The sequence below is a fragment of the Harpegnathos saltator genome, unplaced genomic scaffold (genome assembly GCF_003227715.2).
Source record: "Harpegnathos saltator strain DR-91 unplaced genomic scaffold, Hsal_v8.6 scaffold117, whole genome shotgun sequence".
NCBI lineage: Eukaryota > Metazoa > Arthropoda > Insecta > Hymenoptera > Formicidae > Harpegnathos > Harpegnathos saltator.
The window spans coordinates 1-21,517 of NW_020229892.1; the positions used below are offsets into that span (position 1 = coordinate 1).

General features: G+C 39.5%; 2 protein-coding genes across 6 annotated transcripts in view; both read right to left on the bottom strand.

Moving 5' to 3' along the window:
• Nucleotides 1-6,458: 6,458 nt before the first annotated feature.
• Nucleotides 6,459-7,208, bottom strand: LOC105192673 (uncharacterized). Its single transcript, XM_011156952.1, has one exon. The coding sequence runs from the start codon at nt 7,206-7,208 to the stop codon at nt 6,459-6,461; it is 750 nt and encodes a 249-aa protein (XP_011155254.1).
• A 12,271-nt stretch (nt 7,209-19,479) lies between these two features.
• Nucleotides 19,480-21,517, bottom strand: part of Sema5c (Semaphorin 5c) — a 124,145-nt gene continuing 122,107 nt past the window's right edge. For 4 of the 5 annotated variants that reach the window (XM_011156249.3, XM_011156248.3, XM_011156250.3 and 1 more), the window contains exon 15: nt 19,480-21,505. In XM_011156249.3, coding sequence (XP_011154551.1) covers nt 21,302-21,505 — 204 coding nt within the window. In that variant the 3' untranslated portion in view covers nt 19,480-21,301. The remainder of the gene's footprint in view (nt 21,506-21,517) is intronic. The other variant, XM_011156251.3, reaches the window with a different exon arrangement.

Consider the following 21,517-nt stretch of genomic DNA (forward strand, 5'->3'; position numbering starts at 1 on the left):
ATGAAGGCCTTTGGACGCTGAGTGACCTCTCCCTCTGGCCGAGCGAAGCATTTTGATAGGTCCGGCGTATCAAGACCTACCCAGCGAGGAATCCTCAGGCAAGCAGCCGAGGGAGATCCTGGTGGAATGTTTCTCCACGCAGTTACCGTCGTCGTCCGGCAAGCGTCTCATCCCATCCACGCGCCTGAGCCACGTCGCCTGGATGATGCACTTGGCTCGGATCGTTACGGGTGATATTCAAGCAGCGGATCAAATAGGTGCCGCTGCCTGCGAGAGAATGCCGTGCTTCGTTGTAGCGCTTTCTCCTCCACCTGCGCGCTCCGACTACTAACGCTAATTATTACGGGGAGGCGCAAGGCGACACCCCCCCGAGAGTCCCGCCTAAGGGCCGAAAGGTCGGCCTGTGACGGGCGCCTTTCCGGCTGCCACGTCACAGCAGATATACCTAATAACAAAACAATTTTTCGTTGGTGCCCAAAAACGGTTTTAAGGGTGGAAACAACCCCTTGAACAAAGTTGATTTTTGTCTTTCTAAGCGAATATTATCGAAACTATTAAAGATATGAAAAAATGTTTTAGACAAAAGTTTTATGGTTTTAAAAGTACTTTATTATGCTATATTTAGATTTTTTAAAAATGTAAAATTGTGTATAAAATACCCCCCCTCCTTCTCTTTTTTCAAATTGTTAAAATCAATTGTCCAACCAAAATAAAGCTTATTTTATGACAAATTCAACCATATATAATAACATTATGTTTGGAAAAGGCAATATTGAAAAAAAAATTAAACATGCTCTTATATTATGCTACGCGTACCACACTTAAGGATTCGCTACTTGACGATGGCATTTCTTTCTTCCTCAAATCTTCCTCATAATTGCAAACTGTAAAAGATATGGAAGGAAGAAAATAGAAAATCTAAAAAAGCAATAAAGTTGATGTTAAGAAGTAAGTAGGAGAAAATAGCATGATAAGGATACAGTCACTAATATTTAAAAATGTTATAAATTATAAAATTTCACGTAATAGACGTTTATTTTGCCAACATTGCGGCTACCTTTTTCATTAATTTAAACGACACGCGTAAATATAAATAAATATATGTGTTGTGTATGTGTGTTTTTGTACGTGCGCACGTGTGTGTACATCATGGCAACATGCAAAACACTTGTCACAAGTTTTATGACTGTGCGACCAAAATAGCACTCTTTATCAAGTACAGTGCAATCAAGGTTCATTATATTGACATATGTTATCTTCATTCATTTGCATATAAAAGCTGTCCATTTTGGAATACATTTCAGTGTTATTGAAGCAGTTATTGAAGCAGTACGTATATTATTATTGCTGTGAGAAATGTTTAATTAAAATATCCTTAAGATTTGTATCATAATGTCAGTAATAAATCCAGCTAATGTTATTAATTTGTTAATTGCGACATTTCATTTCACAAATATTGCAATAACTCCTGTTAATCATCAAGAGGTGGAACTCCATGATACAATTACTGATTTAATAAAGAGTGCTATACATCACGATATTACGATCGAACATGAGTGGGGACTTGATTTTGACGATCCATCAGAACCGCATGACGTACAATTTGTAGATGTGTACGATATTGATGCTGAAGAAGATAATTATGGAAATGAAGTTTGCACTGTGGATGATGAAGGTGGAAATGTAAACTTAAATTATAAGAAAAAGGCAATCGAATTTTGGAAGAGTGGAAAGAAAGGACATTTATCTCTTACTTCTGTACAACATCGTTTTAGAAAAGTAAAGTTTAATTAAAAAATAAGAAGAATAATATATAGTAAAATACTTGAGGCTTTTACGGTGTACAGTGACCGGCAGTGATTCGTTCCGCGACAGAGAGAACTCTATTTCCCCTCTCGCGGAACGCATCATTGTCGGTCATTGTACATACAGCTTTGACTATAAGTATAAAGCATCCCAAAAAATTTATTTAAATTGTGTAACAAAAACATACTATATGAATATATGGAGAACATAATATAGTATACGAGTATATGGAAAAATAATATAATAAAAAAATATAATATAAGAATATGTGGAAAATAATATTTATTTTACAATATTTATTGTAATATAATATAATATTAATATAATATAAATTATAATATAAATATAATATACATAAATATAATATACACATTATGTTATAAAATATTAATATAATATTTATTGTAAAGAGATTATATATTTACTATGAGTATATGCATTGATTTCTAGGAAAATACAATGAGTTAGAGATGCTTTATACTTATGACCAAAGCTGTAAATTATATAGTTAGAGTCGCGTTGTTTTTATTTTAAGTTTTACAATTTGATGTTTCGTGAACATTTAATTCGTATATAACTTCTTTTATTTTTGAATTCGAATTGTTTAATATTGAGATTTGTTTTCTTCTAGGTAAAATCTATTCAACAATTGCACAGATGGCAAGAACATGTAATGCGTGGGGGTTCAAATACAGACAAACTTGTAGTTATTGCTGAATATGTTCTTATAAAATTCCAAGAAGCTGTTAATAGAGGACTTATTATTCATGATATAAATCTGCGAAAATAGGCACTAGAAGCAAAGGAACAAGTGGATTTTTCTTCATTTAAAGCAGGAAATTGGTGGATATGGAATTTTAAAAAGGCACATCGTATTACATCACGTAAAATAACTGCATTTAAAACGCGGTCTTCTCATTTAACTGATCTAACTATACGTCAAAACGCTGAGGAATTTGTAAATACAGTAAAGCCACATATTAATGTAATCGGTGCTGAATCAACTTATAATGCGGACGAAAGTGGCTTTAATTTAGAAATACATGCAGGAAGAACATTAGCTAATGTAGGAGTGAAGACAGTTGGAGCTACTCTCCAATCTTTATCTGCTATGACTCATAGCTACACCATTATGCCTATTATATCTGCAGATGGACATCTCCTTTCGCCTTTGTATATAGTATTAAAAGAATCTACTGGTGTTTTTGGACCACAAGTAGAACAAACTCTTTTTAGACCAGTGAATATTTACATTGCGGCTTCAAAATCAGGGAAATTGACAACTGAACATTTCAAAAATTGGTTCCAAGAAGTGTATCTACCAAACACTGGAGAGAAAAGTATACTACTGCTTGATTCATTGCCCGAACCAATTGGAAGAACTTGTACCAAAAGACAAACATGTAAATATTCTAACAATACCAAAAAAAACAACTGCTTTTATATAGCCATTAGATATTTTTGGTTTCAGAATCTGGAAAAATTTTGTTCGAAGCTTTTCTGATAGTGTTATTATAAATAATTATGACATAAATTTACATTTACGTAATAACATAATAAAATTGCAATCTTTAACACACAATCAACTGTCTTCTCCAAGATTTCGAAATTTATTTAGATTTAGCTGGTATAAAAGTGGTTATTTATCAACACGGCCTGAAAAATTTCATAATCCATTCGATTATTGTTATTTTAAAGAAGAAAAACGTATACCAAAATGTAGCATTTGTGGTAAAATGGCTTTTATACGTTGTGCATGGTGCAAGCAATATTTTTGTTTTGAACATTTCTTTGAGCAATATCATTATTGTAATAATTATATAGAATAAATAATATTTTACTGTCCTCAATTCCTGTAAAATTTGTATATATTATAATCCATACCAAAATATAAGATATCTTTCACTCGAATATCTATATCGACTACTTAATTAATAAAACTTATATACTGAATGAAGCAAAACACATACACACAAATGTACACTGAATAAATTTATAAATTATATTTTTCATTATTAAATCCGTGTGTGTTCTCCTTTTTTCTTCATATCATTCATTTCCTTATTTGTTCTTTACAATTGAATTTAAAAGATTATCTATATTAGGGTTATATACACTCTCTCTGCGTCCTCCTTATCATGCTGTTCTTCTTCAACTTACTTCTTAACATCAACTTTATTCTTTTCTTAGATTACCTGTTTTTATTCCTTCCTTACCTTTTACAGTCAGTAATTATGAGGGAGAAAGAAATGCCATCATCAAGCAGCGAACCCATAAGTTTGGTACGCGTAGCATATATATAAGAGCATTTTTAATTTTTTTTTCAATATTGCCTTTTCCAAACATAATGTTATTATATATGGTTGAATTTGTCATAAAATAAGCTTTATTTTGGTTGGACAATTGATTTTAACAATTTGAAAAAAGAGAAGGAGGGGGGGGTATTTTATACACAATTTTACATTTTTAAAAAATCTAAATATAGCATAATAAAATACTTTTAAAACCATAAAACTTTTGTCTAAAACATTTTTTCATATCTTTAATAGTTTCGATAATATTCGCTTAGAAAGACAAAAATTAACTTTGTTCAAGGGGTTGTTTCCACCCTTAAAGCCGTTTTTGGGCACCAACGAAAAATTGTTTTGTTATTAGGTATATCTGCTCTACAATTATGCAGAGTTTCAGATTTTTTTGAATTTCCGCGTTGCCGAATGTCCCTTGTGAGTCGCATCGAGCTCCTGCAGCGTAAGCGGTCCCCCGGCGGTACGATATTCGTCAGGAATGCCCTCCGGCAGTCGGTCGTCGTTGGCCGCCCACTTCTTCAAAGGGAAGCCACCCGCGCGGCAGATTCCCTCCAATTGGTCTCGCACCAGCATAGCCTCCATCCTGGAGGATGCCTCGGTCAGGATGTCGTCTACGTAAACATCCTTACGCAGAACGGACGCACCCAGCGGAAAGCGGTCTCCCTCGTCAACGGCCAGCTGCTGAAGAGTGCGGACCGCGAGAAAAGGCGCGGACGCGAGGCCATACGTCACCATATTGAGGCGGAACTCTCGCAGGCCGCTCGTCGATCGCCACAGGATGCACTGCAAGTCGCGGTCGTCCGGATGCACCAAAATCTGGCGATACATCTTCTCCACGTCGGCCGCGAACACGAACCGATGTCAGCGTCACGCAAGCAAAATGTCCGCGAGCCGCGGGAGCAGATTCGGGCCGATCATGAGCGTGCCATTTAACGAGTGTCCGTCGCGAGTGTGCTGAGACCCTGTTAAACACGACGCGTAGTTTGTTTGTCGCCTTGCGTAAAACTCCGTGGTGAGGCAGGTAGCACACAGTCGATCCTCAGCCACGCGCTCGTTTGATGAGATGACCGAGACATGTGCCCGAGCGTCTCGAACTCCCGCATGAATCCCACATACGAGACGTGTGTCGGACAAATTCGGCAGCGCTGACGCGAGAGGCAAGCGCACGATGTACCTTCCGTCAGACTGTCGAGAGTGTGTGTCCCTGAAGTGGTCCAGGCATTTCGACTCCTCGATCGTGAGAAAGACGTTGGACCATGAGGAGCTTCCTCCTGCTCCCAGAAACGGCGCATGACCGCCGACAACTCCTCGTCCATGGAGCTCTGCAAGGCAGACACCGAGGAGCAGGGCGCCTCGCCGGAGCTCTCACCCAGCCCAGCAGCGTCCGGAGCGCGATGGGCTCGCCTGGCTCGCCCTTCTGCACACCATCCTGCACCAGAAAGGAGAATGCCTCCGCTCTCAGAATGAGGTCCACCGTGCCCTGCCTCAAGAAGTCCGGATCCGCCAGATCAAGGTTGCGGAGCCAAGACCGCCCGGAGACACTGTATCTCTGCCCGTAAGAGGTGAGCCTTGGCAGGATGTACGCCTCGACCGTCATCACGGGCGCCCCTCCCCCCGCGAGTGAGCAAGGTCACGTCGATGCTTCCGCGCGCCGCTCCGGAACGCACGCCTCCAATACCGACTATGTTGAGAGATGCGGGCCTCCGCGGCAGTCGCAGACACTGAGCGAGGGCCTCGCTCACCAAGGAGGTTTCGCAGCCTGAGTCGAGAAGCACACGAGCAAGTTGATGGGCTCCGAGATGATCCACCACTTTAACACGCGCGGTAGCAAGCAACCGCCCGTCAAGCTCCCGGAGCGGACCCCGCGCGACGTGAACCGTTGCACTGGACCCTCCCTCGACGCATCCCGCTCTCGCTGGGCGGCATGCCTCGTGCAGCGAACTGTGGTGACGCTCCGAGCAATGCACGCACGTTTTGGCAGAAGTGCACGAGTTGAGAACGTGTCGGCCTAAGCAATTCAGGCACAGGCCGTACTTGCCACGACATCTCTACGCTCCGAGGCCGATCGCGATTTGTATCTTTCACAAAATAGCACGTAGTGTTGTTTTGGACACACAGGGAACAGCGCCCGCGAACCGACTCCTGGGGTTTCGCGTGAAGCACCCGCGCCCTCCTGTCTCGCAGATCCGTGCTCGGACCTGCCGGCAGACAGCGCCTCCAGAGCTCGCATCTTGCGCTCCATAAACTTGAAGAGCTCATCGTATGCAGGTGGAGTCGAAGAACCCCCGACATGGTTCTCCCACTCGCGTCGAGTTCGGCCATCCAGAAGCTCCACCACCAGGTGGATCAAGAGGTCGGTGCACAGCTGCAGATCGGCCGTCTGACTCCCTCCAACGAACCAACGGTGCTCAACATCCCGTGAAAAATTCTCCGCAAGTCTGCAACGGAGTCGGACTTCATCTTCGGAATGGCGAGGAATGAGTTGAAGAACGCAGACACAAGCACGCGAGTATTCTCGTAATGACGAGTCAGCACAGCCCATGCTCGATTGAAGTTGTCACTCGTGATAGCCAGATTCTTAATCAGCTGCTCCGCATCACCTCTCACGCACGTTTTGAGATAATGCAGCTTCTCGACATCACTCACAGCTCCATTCGACACTACCACGGAGTGAAACAGATCTCTGAACGCTGGCCAGTCCGGATACTTGTCAGAGAATTGTGGCATTTGTATCCGCGGCAACGATGAGCGAGAGTTCTGACTCTCGGACAAGCTCGGAGCGACGTCCGATTCCGACTTCTTCGGCGCCTGCGACTGCAGCATATCGAGCAGCAGAGCTCGCTGCTGCAAGTAGGTATCCTCCACCTGCCCGAGGACATTCGATCTGGAGTAATCGTGAGCCTGGAGCTCGGCATGGTACCGATTACGCAGTTGGTCGTACTGGTCCTCGAACTCCTCCCACTTCTTGTCGAGAAGGCTAAGCGTCGTCTGCATCAAAGACTTCGTAAGTCTAGCGGCTCCAACCTTACGGAGATTATCATGGGTGCGAGCAATGCGCCCACTCAATTCAGCTTGCGCGGTGATCAACGCCTCCATCGTTGCCCGAGGTTAACACTGTGCACGCAGTGGCTGACCCCCGCACTCGCTACCTTTAGAAGAATGCCGGCGCGCAAGCAACGCGAAGAAAATCCGGCTCGAAGGACCAACTATGTTGCGAATGAGGGTCAAAAGAGGAGAATCACTCGGACGCGAATAAACTCACGGGACAAACGTTTATTGTAACAATGAGGAGGAACGCTAACAATGAAATAAAGCGCCATGGATCGACAACATCACTGTTCGCGGAAACGCACGCGATGGTGAGAACGAGACGTTCGCAGAAATTCGTCTGGCTAAGCTTGCGGAGAGGAACGTTCCTCTACGAAAAACCCGAGCAGTCAGTCGGTTAGCACGTGCACATCGAACACATGGGTGCTGGCTATTCGGCCACGTTGTCGATACCGTTGCGAAATTTCACGTCACGATCAGCTGTGTGTACAAAGAAAAGTAGAGCATTGTTGCATCGAGGACAAACGCCGAGTTTGACTACATATGAGATTCACGTGCACGCGAGGTAAACATAAGGGGGAATATACAGTCAGAGGCGCGAAAAAAGGAGGTTTTTCAAGAATTTTTTTAAACTAAATGACTATACTTATTTATTCAAAAACTTTTCTATAATGTTAAGCTATGTTTGAAGAACATTTTATAATTTTTTTAGCCAATAATAATAGTAATATAAGTTTTAGCGATGACGTAAATGCGAATCGTAAAAAAAAAGATGCATTCTCGTGGACATCATATCTTGGGCAGGATTATCTGAAACAAAAAAAAGCAAAAAGATTTCGTTTGTATAGGACTTTGTCTTCCGGGTGAACGAAGCATTTTGAAAAAATTTGAATTTTGAATTTTTTAGAGTACTTTGAAGTTAAGGTCACGATTTTCGCTTAAAAAATTGACCGTATTATGTTTATAAAACGAGTTCTAATTATTGAAAACAAAAATCCTTCGTTCACCCGGAAGCTTAACATGTATAAAATAAGTGTGCACAATTTGAAAATGATCGGTGCATTAGATTTTGAGATATCGTGTCCACCAACTTTGAAAATGTGGTTTTGAGAAAAACGCGTTTAAAGTTTTCAGTATGAATAAAACCTCCATAACAATTTTTTTTTTCAACTTACACAGAATCGTCTATTCCAGGACCATAAAATAAGTCCTCGACGCCTTCCAGAATGTCCAATTGTTCAGAATTTTTCTGTCTTTGCAGGATTCTTGCCTCCCGCGTAGCGAGTTTCGCTCTGTACTCGGCGACGTTAATTCGTTTTTCGTCCAATTTTCGGCAATAATCGACAGAATTACGTCCTAATTTCACTCCCATTGAATAAAGAATAGCTAGATGACTCGATGATCCTTCGTTAAAAACACACGCTGAAATTTTAGCAGCAATATCTACTTTTGTAGAGCCACTTGGAACAATTTTTGGCGTAATTTTCCAGATCAACTGATTATAGCTCTCATTGTTGTTTTGGTTGAAGCCGCCAATACATCTTTTTAGTAAGGTATCCGAGCTCAAATCTTCGTAAACAGGTCGAATTGCTTGCAATATGTCATTACTAAAATTGTCATATGAGTGCACGAACGATTGAAGCTTGTCCATGGCTGCAGCACGCTGCCACTCACACCAAGAATCTTCGCCAACTGGACACATATCGTGTTGAGGATTTTCATTTGTAGAAGCGTAGTGGTAAAATGTGGCCCAAATACCTTCTTTCATGTCCTCAATATTCTCACAATTACGTCGAATTGCTAGTCCGTAATAAACCGTGAGCTTGTCTATCGTTTTTCCGGTTAATTTGCCTTTTCTTCCCAAAACTTTTCTTTTTATTCTCTTCTTATTTTTCGTTTCAACTTCAACGACAGTGTTATTGACGAGATTACGGAGGCGAGCTCCCATTCTTTTTTGGACATGCCCAACACATTCTTTCTTGAAAATTTCAAAATCATTGCCATAATCAACTTTTTGTAATATTCCAGTAAATGTTTTCGAGTCTCCGTCTCCGATATAATAACGATATTTTACACCGTATTTTTCCTCAGAACGGTTAAACATTTCTATTACCGCATCCACTTCCATTTTGCCAGAGGAACCTGTATGATTTGCGGAGCAATTTTCCTTATGTGTTTCGTACCATTCTTTGTATTCATTCTCTTTGACATTCATTTTTTTACTCCAAACTTCACACATTTTACAGTAGATACTTTTTACGCATACATCAATAATTTTACTACTATAATAACCAATTAATGATGCTACACCAAACAATGAATTAAAACCACGCTTTTGCCACATTCCGTCTTCCGATACAGTTAGTTCATTTGTATAATCTAAATTGTATTTCTTACATGTTTCTTTTTTTCTTCTTCTACAGTATTTGAAAAAATTTTCTCAGCAACGGTATTCACACACTCTTTCATATTTTTAACCATAATATCGTAAGTTGTTTGATTTAAAAATGGTCCATTAAACCGCAAAACTTTTTACACCCTTCTAATCCTAGTCCTAAAATTCTCATCACGTAAATAAATCTGCGATTTATTTCATAAGTATGGCCGATAAAAGGGCAAGAGGATATGTAATTGGGCTGACACGTGTTACACATTACAGCAATTTTGAATCCAAGGCCACGATCACTGCACGTTTGAAATTGTACATCACCATTGCATATCTTGCACTTTACTACATTCGAAACGGCCGAAAAAACTGTAAAAAAATTCAGAATTCTGTATTCTACAGTATTGTCTGTTGGCACATGCATGTCCTCGAGATACTTTATTTTTTTTGCAGATGTACTGAAACTTAATGGGTCAGTTTCGGCCGTTTTTGGATTAAAACTCTGCCTCCGTTTTTTAAACCTGTCTTTTCGAGCTGCACTATTTTGCCGGATATTTCTGTTCACTTTACGATCTTCCATAGTAGAAAACGGCACGAAAATCTTTTCCACAGGCGCACAACAAGCGTACAGTTCAAGGACTGATGCGAGACTAACGGTTCTACCGGTCTTGAAAACAAACGTATTTATACCTGCGCCCTACGTGCCGCTCGTGCTTCAACAGGTCGGACGGACGGGTCTTCTAGACGCTCTCACTCACTCAGTTTTGCTCGGATCAACTTGAAATTTTGACACAACATTCCTGAGATGTTGTACTTTCATATAAAAAAAATAAAAAAAAACCATTTTTTCAAATTTCTGACTGTATATTCCCCCAATACTCGCAAAGTCGCTCTCCCGTTAGATCACTGAATTCAGCGATCAGCGAAAAATGCTGCGAGCGCGAATCGCCGAAAATATGTCGATGCGCTCCGACTGGAGCTTGATCGGAACAATATATATATACATATATATATATATATATAAAACTACTACATCTTCGTTGTTCGTGTGTAACGCTAAAAGTAGTTTCTCGGAAAAATTCAACGCTATCTATCACGAATGAAAAAAATTGTTTCAATAAAAATTTCACGTACAATCTAATTCAATGCAATGAAAAATGTGGGTCCCCATTTGAGATTTGAACGTTACCACCCACCCTACCCCGAGAGGATGGGGGGGGGGAATAACTTTTATTATGTTCTTTAATAAAAATATTGAACAGGTATTTTTTATTTCTCAATCCAATGATCATTTCTGGAGAATTGCGGAAAATATAATTTTTTGCGATTACAGCGCCATCTATCACGAATCAAAAAAAAGGTTTCGGACAAAATTTACGTATTTTGTGGCGTAGAATCCGTATCTGCAATAAGAAATGGGGGTTTCCATTTAAGATTTCAAAGTTGCCCCCAACCCCCACCCCCAGGGGGTGAGGTGGGAGGTCGAGTTTGGTATCATTGGATGTCCCCCTTCGAGACTAACAACTTTCATTAACCACTTTTTTTCATCCAATGCATATTTCTCGAGATATTTCAATGTCTTCAGATAAATCGTCCACCCTGTATATATATATAATTCAATCTCCTAATAATACGTATATAGAAATACTTTTCAATTATATTTGAAATAATTAAAATTAACAACAAGAGGAGGTACGTTTTAAATCACAGAAAGGTAAAAATGCTGCGAAACATCGCTGAGAAGCTGCACATGGCGCGGTGCGCTGCGGAAAAAATTGGTGTTTCTGGGATTTCGAAACACCCGCGATGACACTCTTAAATTGTCTGACGTATCGAGAGCAGAAAAATAAAAGGAGCGAAAGGCTGTCTCATGGAATTGGCAAATATGTCCACAGTTTCTCCCGCTCGCTTGCCGCAGCGTCGCAAACGCCGGAATACACCCGGTCGTAATTGAAGTTTCGCAATAAGGCACCCCCCCTCTGCTCGAGGAAGAGAAATTTTTTCAGCGGATTACCGCCAGAGGATTAACACATTCGTTCCCATCCGCTTTTATTGATATAAACAATACGCGGCACGTGTGGGAGCGAACGTGTCGGGAGATCAATTGACAATCAAGAGACACGGTGGTGTCTCGCGCCAAGTACACGCGAGAACGAAGCGAACGTGGGGAAAGAGCATTTGTTATCTCGAACGACGCTTCGTCAAAAGTACGACTACCAGTCCTCTTTCGCTGCGAGGGAATTATTCAATGTTCCGATCACGCGGAAACAACGCTCGAACAAAGCTGGAGCGCCGCCAAGAAATCGCGATTGCACGCGATAGGAGGCCGAGCAGCGTGCACGTGCAGCCTCTGCTTCAATTAATCCGAATGTGAGTGCAGCCCGGACCTAAATATCTGGCGCAAACTACTTTTTCGTTGTCGTTGTCGTTGTTACTGCGCCGCGGAAGCAGGCCTTACGCCACGTACGCGTATCGTTCGTGCCTCGACAATCATCCAAAACGCGTGTCCCTGCGACCGATAATATCGCCGATTATCCTTACATTAGCGCGACGCGACGCGTCGCTCTCGGCGCGCTAATTTACTATTCGTACCTTTGATTCGAAATCGAATACGCGAGTCGCGTTTACAGTCAAACTATGCCGCTGGAAACTATCTCTCTCGCAGTGTTTCAAGGCGGAATCGAGATTCGGAATTCGTCGCGGAATTAATTCATGTATTCGTCGAGACATTATAATCGCTATTTAGCTCTGAGCTAGTTTATTCAACTAAGAACGCGGATAGAAAAGCGATTTGTGTTAATTGTTCATTTTCTCTCACAGAGAAACGAGAGAGAGTAAACGAGAGACAGTATCGAGAATTATGTACTTGACGAAACGTACTATAATTGCTATTTAATTCTAGACTAGTTTATTCACCCGCAAGTAACTCTAATAGACGAACGATTCGCGTCAGTTCTCCTTCATGTTCTTCATCTTGTCTAGATAGAGAAGTGAGACAATAAATTAGTATCAATAAATTAGTATCAAAATATTATCAATATTAATATCGAAAATCACATACTAGACGGGACGTATTATAATTGCTATTTAATCTTAAACTTTATGCAATCCTAAACTTTATTCAATCCTAAACTTTATTCAATTCTAAATTTTAATCAATTTTAAATTTTATTCAATTCTAAAATTTATTCAAACAAGTAATTGGGATAAACGAACGATTCGTATCAATTTCCCTTTTTCTTTCATATAGAAGTAAAAGAACAGTAAATCAGTATCGAAAAATATTATCTATATCAATATCGAATATCGATCAATATCGTAAATTAAGGTCGAAAAATTGTCAAAATGCAATGACAATTTGTTTGCATTTCTCAGTTATTTACCCCTCTATTTTATTCGACAGATCAACTCGAATAAACGAACGATTCGTATCAATTTTCCTTCTCTTATGAAGAAATGAAAGAGTAAATCAGTACAGAAATCGAAGACCGATCAATATCTAACTTATTCATCAAATTAACACGGATAAATAAACGATTCGTATCCATTTTTTCTTTTCTTATAGAGAAATGAAAGAGTAAATCAGACACCGAAAATCGAATATCGATTAATACCATAAATCAGTGTCAGAAAATTGTCCAAGTGCAATGACAATTAGTTCTCATTTTTCAGACACTTACCCCTCTAATTTACTCAAGAAATTAACTCGGTTAAACGAACGATCCGTATCAATTTTTCTTTTCTTATAAGGAAATGAGAGAATAAATCACTACCGAAAACCGAACACCGATCAATACCTAATTTTTTTATCAAATTAACACGGATTAATGAACGATTCGTATTAATTTTCTATTTCCTTATAGAGAAATGAAAGAGTAAATCAGTACTGAAAATCGAATATCGATTAATACCATAAATTAGTGTCAAAAAATTGGCTACGTGCAATGACAGTTTGTTCTTATTTCTTCAGGTACATACCCCCCTAATTTTATTCAACAAATTATCTCAGATAAACGAACGATTCGTATCAATTTTTCTTGTCTTATTAAAAAATGAGAAAATAACTCGGTACCAAAAATCGAAGACCGATCAATATTTAATTTATTCATCAAATTCACGCGGATAAATGAACGATTCGTATGAATTTTTTTTTTCTTATAGAGAAATGAAAGAGTAAATCAGCATCGAAAATCGAATATCGATCAAAACCAGAAATCAGTGTCAGAAAATTGTTCAAGTACAATGACAATTTGCTCTCATTTTTCAGGTATTTATCCCTCTAATTTACTCAACCAATTAATTCGAATAAACGAATGATTCGTATCAATTTTTCTTGTCTTATAAAGAAATTAGAGAATCAGTCAGTACCGAAAATTGAAGACCGATCAATATTTAATTTATTCATCTAATTAACGCGGATAAATGAACGAATCGTATCAATTTTCTTTCTTGTAGAGAAATGAAAGAGTGAATCAGTACCGAAAATCGAATGTCGATCAATACCATAAATCAGTGTCAGAAGATTGTCCAAGTGCAATGACAATTCGTTCTCATTTTTCATGTTTGATAAAAAAAAAGTCTTTCCCGAGTCGAAATATTAATTATACATTGATCCTGCAAATTGCATCCAATTTGAAAAATCAATGCAGAATATCTAGATGCGCAATAGTGAACAAGCTTTGTCCTACCTGAACGTTACATCTGGCTACTTTCGCAGTCTCGTCCATGATGAGTCTTCAACAGCGACGTATTCCGCAGTTATTTAATACTCGTTTATCTCGATAATGTATATGTACTTAAACCTTATATTCTTAATTTAAATGAGCAATTTTTGTTGATATTGATTATATATTCGCTTAACAGCGCAAGAAAGAGAACAAAGATGAAAACGTAAATAGAACTGCCTTTGTTAAAACTGCGCGTGAGATAAATATATAAGGATTAAACAATCATATAAGAATTAGAGGAAATGGGAGATGAAAAACACTTTTTATTCTCATCATTCTTAAAGTTCTTTTTTCCTTTTTTCTTCTCTTTTTTTTCCTTTTCTTTTTTCTAATGAGAATGATGAGAATTGTAGCTCTCAAAAGAGCTGAAGCTGCAAAGGTAAAGACAACGGTTATGTCTAATAATGCTGTTTCACTAATAGAGATTTTAATTCAGATTCGGTGCAATAAGAAAGATACACAAGAATGAGAAACGGACATTCTAGCAGATTCTAAACGAAAACAGCAATCTGAGCATTATTAGACGAATAAAAATCAACACTTGTAAAATTTATATCAGATTTTAAGATCATTGTTCATAGTTTTCCAAATTATGTGCAACTTTTTATTGAGAACATAATTAAAAATTTGTATTCATAAACCTTAGCTTACCTCAGCAACCTTGCTTGAATGGACATTCATATTTTATGAGAAAAGAAAAGTAGAACTCATGTTACGTGAAATTAAGTTAACGAATAATCAAATATCAAGCTATTTTATCATTTTTCAGATGATAAACTATAAATGCTGATCTAACTTCGACTCGGGTATGTCCTTACTTCGAGTAAGGTTAAAATCAGAAAAATCCTGCGTAATAATAATGCGTAATAATTCGAGGTACCTCGAATATATACCGTACATAATGTATCGCTGTCCACGTCTCTCGGCGCGCTCCAAGTCCTCTCTCCATCCTGACTTCTCGATCCGACGTCCTCCTTCTGGTTACTCCGTCGCAGCACCCCCGGATACTCCATCGTAGCACTGGCGACGACACTGACTCTAAGCTCTAACACTCGCGCAAGTAAGAGTCGGACAAAGAAACGCGTATTAACCGACACTCCTACTCTGCGTCGCGGAATGCGCGTCGTTCGTCGGCCCGAGGCGCAATGTCGTTTCCGCAATCACGGAATCATGTATAAGCGTACGAAACCAAACAATCGGGAAGGCACGGTTACCCCCCACCTTGCCGATCAGTGTTGATGTCTGCGTCATCCGTTAGCTGAAAATGAAAACAACTCGTGTTTTCAAAGCATGCCTGTGAGAGACTCGCTTCAAACTTCACAATACTTATTTACGCCTGTTCCAAGAATCATATTACGCCGAATTCAAACTGTCTCTATTTTGACATGACATACACGAGATCTGCGATCGCATCATTGATCTTTCTTTGGACAAGAAAATCCTGAGAGGAACGCTGTTCGAGAATATCGCGTTTTATGTTTCAGGTGCCTCGCAGATTATCGAATCCGATGTAACAGATCAGGGAAAGTATGAATGCGCCGCTATGAACACGCGTGGGCACGGAGTACTCCAAGTCAATTACGTTATACGTGAAACATACGTCTATTTAATTATTATTATTAACATCCACACGCGCGAGTCGAGACTATTTTCTAGCTTAATTAACGAGTACACACACACACACACACACACAGTCTCAGTGTTCTCGCAAGAGAGAAAATGTAATTTACGTTGTATCTTATTAAACGCACCATTGGAAAAACAAAAGAATACGGGCGGGGAGAGGACACATCCGAAGAAAAGTTAGCGGCTTTTTAAGACGCCGCAAACGGGACAACGTGTTTGTAGATGAAATAACGAATGCGGCGCATACTCGTCGCTCGCGCACAGAACCATGTCAATGCCGTAAACGTAGGGGTTTTCCTGCTCGTAATTAAAATTAATGTAACGCAATTAGGCCGTAATTAAACTAAAGGACTCGCGCGACTCACGTCGCGCACGTTACATCGTCGACACTTGTCGTTTCTTGCGTTCTCGCGGCAAGATCTCGAATCTGTCGACTGCTCGCATTTGCGATTTAATCGCCGTGACCGCGATTTGCTAAATCCCCCCCCCCCCCACGCCCCCTTTGAAACAATTGAGCGCCGAGTTTTTCGCGCACTCGGCGAGTTTTCGCGCACGGCGCGCGGCAGTTAATTTACGATCGTAAAACGTACGTACGTGCGTGCATAATTATTCCCTAATTAGACGCGCAGTTACGTATTTGCATTTCGATTTAATGTCAGTCGTAAATAAACAAACGCGGTCACACGGGCTCAATCATAACGTAATTGTAATTCACTCACTGCGAACAATCATAATATACCATATATTTATATATTATAATATGTATATTTATATACCATCGCTTGTAATCGTTCACAAATTGCTACTCGGCTCACATTCAACTTTTCTGCCAATTGTTTTTGAGTTTGTGTTGAGTCTTCATCCAATAACTCCTGCAATTCCGCATCTTCAAACGTTTTCGGCCTACCAGGACGTTTTTTGTCTTGAACGTTGAAATCACCACATTTGAATTGTCGAAATCACGTTTCACATGTTCTTATGGTTGGAGCATGCTCACCGTAAGTCTCTACCAGCAAACGATGACTTTCAGCGGCTTTTTTCTTTTGATTTGACAAGAAAAGTAATGCGTGCCGCAAATGCACGTTTCCAGGCACAAAACTCGACATTTTCAAAAAATTATTAATCTATAACGCTGTTATTTTGGCGGAACGTAACTTTTGTAGTTTTGAGGTTAATATCAGTAGAATAAAATGACATATGTATCAAATCATAACATTGCATACTTATGGCTAGTGACATCTGTTACAAAAACTGGAAAGTGATTACCGACATACCTGGTATATGTATGTATATTATAGGGAATATATCGTGAACGCGCGCGAGACGCGGCTTGTGTATCGGGATGCAACAAATCACGCTGCGGTCTTCCTTTTATAATCCCTGCTCAAATCGAGCTGTATTTTCCAAGAAAATATAAACGACCGCCGGCCTTTTCGCTAAAAGATATATTGCCCGATCTCATTCCAAGTATCTCTGTAGCGATAGCTCCGTCAAAATATACGTCTGACCAAACACGATGAAAACTCTTCAGAACGACGCGTTTCACTGACCTTGTCTACAATTTTTGTTTTTATGCATCCTGGGTATGCCAAGTGTTTTTGTCTAATGGGGATAACCCGAATCTCTCTGAACTATTAGATCGCAAACCATAAAGCGAAGTCACGCTCTCACTTTCCAGTCTTACGTCCGCCTTTTACTATCAAAGTTCTCCGAGTCTCGGGGAATTACCGGGTCGTTCGACGCTCGTCCGAGAGGACCGATTTCTCATTCAGACGCTCGTCAGATTCAACCAAGTACAAGCGCAACATGTATTGTGTTATTTTTAGAAATTTCAAATTCAAATTCTTTTTTTAAAGGTATATATGTGTATATAACAAGTTTTTACAAGTAAAACTTAAAGATAATACATAAGATTTTACGAGTAAAACTTATATAAAACTTACCTTTTTAAACAAAAAGGTAAAAAACAGGCGCCAAGTACGAGCGCAACAGGTATTGTGTTATTTTTAGAAGTATCAAACTCAAATTATTTTTTTTAATGTATATATGTGTACATAAGTTTTTACAAGTAAAACTTATAACTATAATAAAACTCTGCAACACTGTTCTACTGTACAAATTTCTTCGGGGAATCTTGTATCTCAAATGTGCCGGCTCTCTAAAGGTTAAAGATCGGACTGCCACCACATGCAGGTTTTACCGTCAAGACCTGAAAGTGGATGTGGCATCGTAGTTCCCCTCTAAAAATGAATGCAGATGGCGCCCTTTCCCAGTACGGAATAGAGTCCCTATAGTAAAAGTCTGGCCAATGTGGTCCAATTTTTGATTGGCTGGATATGAAATGGCGCCACCAATTAGTGATAGCACAGTATGCGGGATATTTGAATAGCAGTAACAGGAAAAAGAAAATTAAAATACATTTTTGCAATTTTTTTATTATTAAATTTTGATATTACATAAAGTTAAAAAAATATTACATATGTAATAACATGATTATTAAATTTTATCTAATAACGGAATGCATAGCCATGGTTTTACTATTAAAAACAGGTTTTTCTAATTTTCCAGTGTGACAACTTTTTCTTATTTTAAAATTAATGAAACGAATTTTAATTTTGTGGGATAAATTGTGACATGTTTTTAATGCAGTACATTCAATATCTTTCATTTTTTCAATAAGGAAATTAACAATGTTATAATTGCTTTGCTTAATATAAGGCAAATAACGTATAATTGCATAATTCATTTCTAAGAAATAATTAAACGTCGTATCGTTAACAAAAAATAATGTTTTTACGTGATAACATTTTAATAATAATGTTTATTAATAATAATTTAATTATTTTTATCGTTGTTTTTATTATATTTTAACTTCTTTATTTTTCCATCGAAAGATTCCGACATTACTTTTGTATGAGGAAAACTTGTTGGCACTGCTTGTGCTTTTAATTTTTTGGAACCATTCTGTCGCGGTTTTTCCCACATTTCTTTAGTAAAATGAACCTACAAATACAATTAGATGAGAAACATGTTTTGTTTATTATTTGATATAATTACATGTTACTCACAAATTGCTGAATATTGTTTCAGTTTCCAGTTTTCTCTTCCAATTTGTTTCAACCATATAATTTTTTGTTTTTTACTTATTGGAAAACATTTCATATAGAAGCCATTTTCGCTTCTATTTCTGCATCCCGGTATGCAACAACCAGTCATTTTTAAAATATTTTTATAAATATTTTTATATATAGTCCTCTTATTGTATTGGAAGTTTTTTCCAAGATGAAATGATGTTATGTTATCACTTGCATGTGCACGCGTAAAAACCGAGATTACAGTAGGTGCAGTACAGGTGTAGTAGCCATTTTGTATCCAACTAGAACATTGGCCAGACTCTTACTATAGGGACTCTAGTACGGAAAATTGGTGTCGCCGCCGAAAACGCCATACCGGCCGCTTTCAGGTTCCTCTCTGGTTCCTGATACAAAAATCCGGAAATTGAGAAAATGAGAAATTTTTAATTTCCCACTAGAAATCTGGGATACAGGAGGTTACATAACAAAAATAATGAATTACATACTCGTTAAAAAAAGATATTGTGTTTATTGCAGTGCGCTGGGTAAATGCATCGGGTACAATAATCAATAATTCGCATACACACGCGACCTCAATAACGATATCTTGTTCTGTGCACGACAATGTTGTCTATCTTTGTTTTATGGATTGTTATTTCATATTTCTTTTCTCGCAAATAATTAATGCAAAATATATATGAGATATCGTAACAAATATCGAACTTCTCTAACTAATCGTCTCGGAAGACATCGACAAGTTTCAAATGAGTTCCACGTAAGTAAACTGGCTCATAGGAATAAACGGATACAATAAGTAGGTGATTGTTTGAGCGGTCGCGTGCAATAAACGTTATTCGCGGACGCGACTCAATGTGAGCCAATATAAAAGCGCAATCGTCGCACATTATATGTGTTTATCCTTACGCATTTATTTATATATATATATATATATAGTACGCTTTTGCTCTGTCGTAAAAATATGTTTATGAAGACGCGCTTTTTATGTACAACTCCGTATCATGGCACTACGTTACTCGAATAAAAAATTCGATATTCGTATATGGATAAAAAACGAAAGAAACGATCTTTCTTTCTCTTTTACAGAGGCATTACGCTCATTCGCACATGTTTTCCTCCTGATATGGTCAGGAGTTTATGGCCACGATTAAGAGCCGCTAGTTGAGAATTTGTGTGATCGGTGATCGGTCATGAGATAGAAACTCCAATGTGACGGTAGTGACAAAATATCCGACGTTGTGGCTGCAACGGAGGAGGTCGCGCAAGTATTTTTATGATACTTTTATTTGTCAAGTAAGAATATAATAAAAAATCACTACACACCGTACATCTACTGTCATTGGATGTTTGCCGTGGCCGATTACCGAGCAAATTCGTCAGCAGCAGCGTCCTGTAATCGTGAGTATCCGATGCGCTGCTAACTTCATCGGGACAAACGCACGAACTGTTGTGCAAACGAGCGTACCTGCGCAATGTTTGATATTTGTACGACTATCAATCGATCAATCCGTCGACAGGACCGAGTGCCCACCGTTATTCGGACTCTGGTTACGTGGCTGCCCTATTCATCCCCCTTCCCCCTCCCTTTCGTTCTCCCATTATTCCCTACGCGAACAAACCTTACGAATATACGAATGAAGTGACACGCGGCGTAGAAATTCGTTCGGATGACTCATGAAACTTGACACAAATGGGTGGAAATCGAATGCCCGGGCTTCAAGCAAAAGTGATTCTCGATTCCGTAGGCGCGACGCGTGCCTGACCCCTCCTCCCTTCTCCCCTCGCGAATGTATGTACACAGAAACAAAAATAAACTCTTACAAACTCCCTCGAAACAACGGTCCTCCTCCCTGCGCGCCGAGTCGTCGGCGAAAAGTCGCCCGAGCTACGAGTGCTCGCCCGCACGTCGAAAGACACGTTCTCGAGCGACTTATATAGTTAATACTCACATGTAGCGAAGAACGTGCGTATATCGCTTACTTAATACTAAAAAAAAAAAAGTGTAGTCTTGTACGGTTCGCTCGTTCGATTACCTTAATTAAGTAGATACTCGCAACCTTTCTCCTCGTCTCACATTCATCCCGATATCGTACACTCCATTCATCCTCAAATCAATTTCATATCTCGACCGAGCGCTAATTTGTCGATCAAGCAGCTGCCAAACAGCCGAGTTGACGTCTCCGAGTCAACGTCGGCTCTTTCTGTACATGTAGATCACATGGCCAGGTGGCGTTCACGCGATGAACGCGAGTCACCATTCGAGAAATAGTAATTTGCGGCAAGCTGCTGCGCGCGCGAGCAGCTGCCGGATCAGTAATATTTGTCCTGATCGAGATCAGCACGGATATGCTGCTGGCCGTGGCTGTTACGTTTCAATGTGGCGGACTCGTAATCGAGGCTCTTCGGGTACAGCTTGGGACTGCCGAGGCCGTTGACGTTGGGGTTGCTTTTGCCGCGCAGGGTCCCGTTTCCGTTGGTGCTGCCCGAGAAACTAGGCTGTCGCTTCGCGTTCACCTGCGAGATCAA